Source organism: Otolemur garnettii, unplaced genomic scaffold, assembly GCF_000181295.1.
Source record: "Otolemur garnettii isolate 467f Iridium unplaced genomic scaffold, OtoGar3 scaffold00015, whole genome shotgun sequence".
Taxonomy (NCBI): Eukaryota; Metazoa; Chordata; class Mammalia; order Primates; family Galagidae; genus Otolemur; species Otolemur garnettii.
Genome location: NW_003852410.1, coordinates 23,692,376 through 23,701,049, shown reverse-complemented (window position 1 = coordinate 23,701,049; position 8,674 = coordinate 23,692,376). Strand labels below are relative to the sequence as shown.

The window sequence follows — 8,674 nt, the reverse complement described above, 5'->3', positions numbered from 1 at the left end:
AGCTGGGACCACAGGTGCCCACCACAACGCCTGGCCATTTTTTGGTTGCAGCCATCATTGTTATTTGGCGGGCCCGGGCTGGAGATTCAAACCCGCCACCTCAGGTGTATGTGGCTGGCGCGCTAGCCGCTTGAGCCACAGGCGCCAAGCCTGCCCAAGGCTTTTTAGAGTGTTTAATACATCATAAGGTTCCAATGAGTGGATTCTAAATTAATAACATACAGTAGAGAGTACAGAGTGAAAGGATGATAGTTTCACTTTAGAGTTTTTTTGATGCTAAGTGGTGTTTGCCTACATACTTACTTCCCACAGATGTGTGGACCTCCGAGACAGCACAAATGGATGGACTGCAGGATTTGCATTAATGATAACAGGATCTCCAACCAGAGAAACATGAGGTGAGGCAGACACAGTGATTATGGCAACCCGTGTATGTGCAGAGACATTTTCCGGAAGAGGACTGGCATTCTCGATGGCAAAATTTGGAAAAGCTAGAAGACCTTAAAGGAAACACAAAATGCTATTTTTTTAATATAAGAATTTCTGCAAGGCCTTCCCAACTTCTTTTGTATTTTAAAACCATAAAGGAAAAGTACAATAATTAGTTAAAGTTCCTTTTTATTAGAAGTTTTAGAAATCAGGTGAGTTAGCTTGGCAAGGTCATTAAGAATCTGAGAATCTACCCCACTTGCAAGCTAACAAGTTAACCTACCACAATTTCATGGGGGCTGGAAGAAGATACGAGACTTCTGGGTCAGAGACAAAGGACTTTATTACTCATGGCACAGCAACCATCATGCTTCATGTTCACATCCATTTCCCTTGTTCCTCAAGCCTCATTAGGGCAACATATCCTAGGATGCTATGCATGCTCTGGGTTTGTATTTGTGTCACATTTAAGGAACACCAAGCTTAGAGAATACAAATCTTTCAAAGTGGGTAGTAAGCCTGCCTGATCTTTGCCCTGGAGGTACAAAATAACTCTATTATTCTGAATGATAAAGAAACTATCCTCTTCTCCAAAGAGAGATAATTTCTCTATTACTACTTAAATATCCTTGAAAAAATAGTCCAGGACAAAGGCAGCCAGTACCTCTGCTCATAAGATGTGCAAAAATACAAGAGACCCATGGAGAACTGTCTCCCAGCAAGGGTTGGTCTTTCTGTCTTTTTGTCAAACTTTTAAAAATATGTGTAGCTAGGATGCCACAGTACTCTACCCAGGGCAGAAGGTGAGATTCTGTCTTCAATAAATAAATAAATAAATATGAATAAAAATAAAAATATGTGTAGCAGATGCTCAGAGCCCTGCCCACCCTCCCTGCATCCTCACTTCTACATGGGGAAGGCTACTTACTGAGAACACCTACAACTCTGCTGGGGAGCAGCTTGACCTACACAAAGTACAAGCCAGAGTGCCAGAGAGTTAAGGCCTCTGGAAGCTGTCCTTAACCAACAGCCAACACCTCGACTTCCTCAGCCTTCAGTGTGGGCAAAGCTGAGATATGCCTCCACTTTAAAGGATCCCTGAGTTCTCCAGTGGAATAGAGCTCTGGTTGTTCCAGCACTAACATATTCGCCAACCCCTCCTTTACCCATTGCCTCTCACTTATTGTCTCACTTCTTTATCCCCCTCCTGGTGTTTCCTAGAAACAACTCCCAAATGAATTAGTAGTTGTACTTGAACCCTTCTTTGTGGTCTGCTTCCAAGAGTATCCTAAATAAAGCAATGTGATGTAATTATTTTTACAATGTGCAGCCAAACATAAGGAATATTATACTGGCCACTCCCAGTAAGAGGATATCGTCAGAGGAATCAGGCAGCTCTCAGTTCATGCAGATTGACGCTGAAGTGTGGAAAGGCCTCCCTCCATCCCTGCCACAGCTGGTGCCTGCTCACTGCTCTGGCTTAATCTCTCCGTATTCTCCTTTTCACATACTCTGACCAATATCCTGAACTTCTTTCCATTTCTCTAACCCACCTCTGGACAATTATGTATGAATAACCTCTGTGCATTGACCACCCAAGGGACTACAACAAACTGGTGAACATATGGAGGTGGTCAACATAGGGAACTTGGCCTACTATACTGATATGTACATGTGGTGCATGTCCAGACTATGAAAATTAGGTCAGCTTAAGGAGGTGGTCAACTGTGGAGGTGCTACTGTATAGTGTTTCTAAAGCATTTTTTCACTTACTAAAATTCTACCTATCCTTTAGCAGCCCCTTAGACATTACCTGCACTTTCTTCAGAAAGCCTTCCCTGGCCTGCCTAAGTTTGCTTAGGTTTCCTCTTCAGTGGTTTCATGTCACTGTATCATCACATTTGACACATTGCATTCAAATTGCCTTTCGCTTGTGTGGCTCCCTAGGGAAAATGTAAACTCTAACTACAAGGAATATGTATTGCTTTGATAACTGAATAAGAGTACCCCATACATATCTGTTGAATGAATAATAAATAATATTAATGGCTATTCATAGGACATTCTCCTACACAGATTTTTTTCATTTAATTCTCACAACACCCCTGGGATGAGCGGTACTATTATTATCACTTCCATTTTGCACATAAGAAAACTGAAGCAGAGACACCCAAGTGTTAAAGAGATAATCAATAGTAGAATCAGGATTCAAGCCCAAAACATGCTAGATAGAAATCACATGTTCTTAAAATGATTGAGATGATTTTGTGATTCAGAGGTATTTCTTCAGGGAGAAAAGGGGGAAATGCAAAACCTCAGAATGTCAAAATTTGTGAAAAGCCCTTACCCAACTAAGAGAGAGCTCTGGGGAGGAAGGACAGAAACCACATGAGGAATGGACTTTGAGTCTAGCAGACCTGGATTCAGATCCCAGTTCTACCTCTTACCAGCCACATGGCCACCTATGTAAGCAGCTCATCTTCTCTGAAGCCATAAGTTAACTGCCACTTGGTTCAGCTTCTCACCTGCTTTAGCCAAAGAAGAAGCCTCTCTGGCTAAACCAGTTGGGGAGCAGACCATTGTTATTTAAGAGAAAAGATTTAGACTATTGGTCATTATCTTTAATAAAGATTTGCCATTCAATCTCATAGAAAAATGTAAGATTTCTTTTTACATCAATTCATTATATGTTTTATTAGACATGATGCATGAGATGAGATATGGATAAAAATAGTTCCCTAAATGACATTATTCCATACAACTTCTGTCTAACCCTTTGGTGTCAGGAAATTACTCAGTGCTCAAAGTCACAATGCATTCAGAGACAAAAACTCATTATGCGCTCTACTGAGCTGGCCTACTTTGATTCTATTTTTCTCTCTTTCCTTCTTTCTCTTTTATTTGTTCTCTGCTCCCCTTAATTTCCATTGAGCCTTTTCTTTACAATGAAGATTTTAGCTCAGGGTGACTAAATTTAGACTCTTAGAACTTCTTCAGAAAAAGCAAAGATTAAGATAGTGCCTGTGCACAGCCTACGGACATACAAAAAAAATGCTCATCATCCTTAATCATCAGAGAAATGCAAATCAAAACTACTTTGAGATATCATCTAACTCCAGTAAGATTAGCCCACATCACAAAATCCCCAAACCAGAGATGTTAGTGTGGATGTGGAGAAAAGGGAACACTTCTACACTGCTGGTGGGAATACAAACTAATACATCCCTTTTGGAAAGATGTTTGGAGAACACTTAGAAATCTAAAAATAGACCTGCCGTTCGATCCCACAATTCCTCCACTATATCCAGAAGACCAGAAATCACATTATCACAAAGATATTTGTACCAGAATGTTTATTGCAGCCCAATTCATAATTGCTAAGTCATGGAAGAAGCCCAAGTGCCTATCAACCCACGAATGGATTAATAAATTGTGGTATATGCACACCATGGAATATTATGCAGCCTTAAAGAAAGATGGAGACTTTACCTCTTACATGTTTACATGGATGGAGCTGGAACATAACTCTTCTTAGCAAAGTATCTCAAAAATGGAAGAAAAAGTATCCCATGTACTCAGCCCTACTATGAAACCAATTTATAGCTTTCTTATGAAGCCCAAGAAGAAAGGGAAAGGGGAGAGGGAAGGGAGGGGAGGGGAGGGGACAGGATGGGTGGAGGGAGGGTAATTTGTGGGACCACACCTACAGTGCATCTTACAAGGGCACATGAGAAATTTACTAGGTGTAGAATATAAATGTCTTAACACAATAACTAAGAAAATGCCATGGAGGCTATGTTAACCAGTTTGATGAAAACATTTCAAATTGTATATAAAACAGTACCTTGTACCCCATGATTGCATTAATCTATACAGCTATGATTTAATAAAAATAAATAAATAAAAAATAAATAAAACAAATGACAGTAAAAAAAAATATATACATATATATATATAGTGCCTGAAGACCAGGCACAGTGGCTCATGCCTGTCCTCCCAGCACCTTGGGAGGCTGTGGCAGAAGGATCCCCTGAAGCTGGAAGTTTGAGACCAGCCTGGGCAATAGAGAGACTCCTTGTGTATTAAAAAAAATAAAAGAAAGAAAGAAGGAAGGAAGGAACAAAGAGAGAGAGAAAGAAAGAAAGAGAGAGAGAGAGAGAGAGAAAGAAAGAAAGAAAGAAAGAAAGAAAGAAAGAAAGAAAGAAAGAAAGAAAGAAAGAAAGAAAGAAGGAAAGAAATGAAAAAGATAATGCCTTGATTTCAGGTCCTACTGCCTCTCCCCTATCAACTTAAAACTTCTACTCCAATTTAGTTACTCGAGGTTTTATTGAGTGCTACAGAAGGCCAAGTATTAGGTAGGACAAGGATGAATAAAGTCGCGTGGCTGCTTCTTTGCTCCCATTCCAAGCGCACTCACACTGACAGGAGAGATGTATCCGAGAGAGGAACGAGGCAGATGCCCTCGGGGCTGCACCCACATCCCTTCTCTCTTGCCATTGCAGGCAGGCAGCCCGGTGGCTCCCACTCCTCAGCACCTGCACCGATTTGCTATGTTGCCCTCTGACACTAAGTACTAATGAATTAATGTGGTTTTTTGGTCTACATCAAAGGAGCCTTTCCTAATTCTCCCAGCTTCATCGATTAGTTTCTAAAGACGGCTGCAAGCCTCTTTCCAGTCAGATATTTTCACCATCCTCTTTGCTGAACAAATAAATCATCTTTCTCCTCTAAATGTGTACTTTAGGTGGCATCCACCATTTCTTTTTTTTTTTTTTATTAAATCATAGCTCTGTACATTAATGCAGTGATGAGGTACAGTGTGTTGGTTCTATATACAATCTGAAATTTTTTCATCAAATTGCTTAACATGGTCTTCATGTCTTTTTCTTAGTTATTGTGTTAAGACATTTATATTCTACATTTAGAAAGATTCACATGTACCCTTGTAAGATGAACCATAGGCCTGATCCCATCAATCTCTCTCCCACCAACCATCCTCCACCTCCCCTCCCCTCCCTCTCCCCTTTCCCCATATTCTTGGGCTATAATTGGGTTATAGCTTTCATATGAAAGCTATAAATTGGTTTCATAGTAGGACTGAGTACATTGGATACTTTTTCTTCCATTCTTGAGATACTTTGCTAAGCAGAGTATTTTCCAGCTCCATCCATGTAAACATGAAGGAGGTAAAATCTCCATCTTTCTTCAAGGCTGCATAATATTCCATGGTGTACATATATAGCATGTCTGTTTAAGAAATTATCTGATGGTTTCTGGACCATAATATTTATAAATGGATATTTTTAATTTCTGCTTATTGACTACCTTCTGGAACCACATTTCAAAATCTTCCTTGCAACTTGTTCTCTATGGCTGAAATTTACATTCTATGAGGGATACATGGCTATGTTGGGGGTGAAAGACTGATTATTTAGCAAAGAAATTGCAATTGGGAGTTTTGGTAAAATAATGTCCTCCCCCAAAGATGTCCCCTTCCTAACTCCCAGAACCTGTGAATGTGGCAAAGGGGATCTTGCAAGTGTTGATTATAGTTGGGATTTTGAGATGGAAGGAACACTCTGGATTTTGGCCCTTAAAAGTGAAAGAGGGAGGCAAAGAGTCAGAAAGAGACATAAAGAATGATCAGAGGCTCGGCGCCTGTGGCTCAACCGGCTAAGGCGCCAGCCACATACACCCAAGGTGGTGGGTTCGAATCCCCAGCCCGGACCCGCCAAACAACAATGAGGGCTGCAACCAAAAAATAGCCGGGCGTTGTGGCGGGCGCCTGTGGTCCCAGCTACTTGGGAGGCTGAGGCAGGAGACTCGCTTGAGCCCAGGAGTTGGAGGTTGCTGTGAGCTGTAATGCCACGGCACTCTACCCAGGGGGACAGCTTGAGGCTCTGTCTCAAAAAACAAAACAAAAAAAAAAAAAAAAGAATGATCAGAAAGACGCAGTGTTGCTGACTTTTAAAATGGAGAAAGGGGGTCACAACCAAGAAATGTGGGCTGCTTCTAGAAGCTGGAAAAGATAAGAAAACAGATTCACCCCTAGACCCTCTGAAAGGAACACAGCCCTGCCAACACTTTGACTTTTACTTAGTGAGATTCATGTCAGGTTTCTAACCACAGAAATGACAAGATAATTCATGCTATTTTAAGGCACCACCAAGTTTGTGGCAATCTGTTACAGCAGCAAAAGAAAAAGATATAGGGGTTATTTAGATTATGTAAGAAAACATCAGTAAGCACATTTTACATGATTAAGCTATGCATACTGAAATCGGGTAACATCACTCCTTTTCTCGGAATCCTCTAACAGCATCTCTTCTTGTGTGGAACAGAAAGCCAAGTTTCTGTACCGGCCTCCAGATCCCGTGTGATGGGTCTTCTTCATTTGTCTGGCTTCAGACTCTATCACTCTTGTCCTCCCTCTCTCTGTCCACTCAATAAGCCTTTCTGTTCCTCAAACATTTCACACAGGTTCTGCCTCCGGCAATACCAAATCTAATCATGCCTAACCAAGAAGCTGGAAATCATAGCAAAGAAAGATTTTTTCTTTCCGTTTTAAGATAGCCACCATTTACTCTTAGAATTAAACTTTTGCTCGATTTTTTTGTTGGTGATCATGACAGTTTGACTCTTTCCCAATTCTAGAAGCTAAAGCACATGGTTGAACTTATTATTTTATGAAATCAATTCATACAATAATCACCAAAAAATCACTTAAGCCAATGGTATTACACATTCAAAATTTGGATGGGGTTCATTTTTAATGTAAAATAGTTCATATTCTTTTTCTAAGTGAAATAATAATATATATAAAGAAAAATTAAATCTACATATTCCTTCTCAGCTCTGCTGCCCTACCACTTCCTCTCCAGAAAAAAATCACTGTTAAATCTTCAGTTATGTTGAAGAAATTTTCATGCAATGAAAATTTTCTTGTGAATGTAGAGTTTTAAAAGAAATCTTGGTTTCACAGTTTTAGGGCATCTGTCTCCACTCCATAGTACATCACAGATTCCCCTTGAACAAACACTTGAACATGAAGATCTGCCCTTTTTTTAGTGACTCCAACATCCATGGTATGTACACAGTGCCATTTCTTTAATTTAATTCTCAATTGGTTAAATAGAAGACATACAGGTTACCTACAGATTTTTTTGTTTTTTGGGGGGGTTGTTTTGTGGGCTTTTTGTTTTGTCGACAGAGTCTTACTCTGTTGCCCAGGCTGGCATGCAGTAGTGTCATCATAGCTCACGTAACCTCTCACTCCTGGGCTCAGGCTTGGTGCACATAGCTCAGTGGCTAGGGCACCGGCCACATACTCTGGGGCTGGAGGGTTCGAACCCAACCTGGGCCTGCTAAACAACAATGACAACTACAACAAATAGCCAGGTGTTGTGGCAGGTAGCTATAGTCCCAGCTACTTAGGAGGCTAAGGCAAGAGAATTGCTTGAGCCCAAGAGTTTGAGGTTGCTGTGGGTTGTGATGCCATGGCACTCTACCAAGAGTGACATAGTGAGACTTTGTCTCAAAAAAAAAAAAACAACTCCTGGGCTCAGTGATTCGCCTCTCTCAGTCTCCCAGGCAGTATATGCCACCATGCCTAGCTAGTTTTCTATTTTTTGTAGAAAGAGAGTCTTGCTCTTGCTCAGGCAGGTCTCAAATTCCTGGCTTCAAGCAATCCTCCCACCTCTGCTTCCCAAAATGCTAGGAGTACAGGCATGAAGCACTGTGCCTAGCCCTAGTTTTTGCTATTACAGATAAACTATATATACAAATAAACCTTCTATCATTGTGTATGTCTATAGGATCATTTTCTGGAGGTAGCAGACTGGCTCTAAGACGGCAGATTTCAGATACTAGTCGATTTTGCCACATTGCTCTCCAAAGAACTTGCACTGATTCTCACTCACATCAGCTGCATAGGAGAGGATATTTTGATTGAAATGTCAACTTCCCAATGTGGTACAGACACAGAGTACTTGACAACTTCAAAGACCAACACTGGAGAAGTTTCTAAAAAGAACAAAAGCAAACCAAACAGCAGCTACCAAACATATATGAGTTAAAAATAATAATACTAACCTGGGGCAGCAACCAACACAAAAAGCAAAGGCAAAAAGGGCATGATTTACTTGAAAACCTCTTGCCTGTTCAGAGACACTTTGCTCCAGCTGGTGCCTTTGCTGTCTTGTAGGGAGTTTACTCCCTTGGTGAGGAGTCTTTTCAGAAGAAACAT

General features: G+C 40.7%; 1 protein-coding gene across 1 annotated transcript in view; it reads right to left on the bottom strand.

Annotated features, from left to right (window-relative positions):
• The window catches only part of LOC111723743 (cadherin-related family member 3-like), a 75,748-nt gene extending 67,074 nt beyond the window's left edge, over positions 1–8,674 (bottom strand). Inside the window, 2 exon segments of the mRNA XM_023510706.1 lie at positions 304–500; positions 8,521–8,674. Of these exon segments, the coding sequence (XP_023366474.1) occupies positions 304–500; positions 8,521–8,674 (351 nt within the window).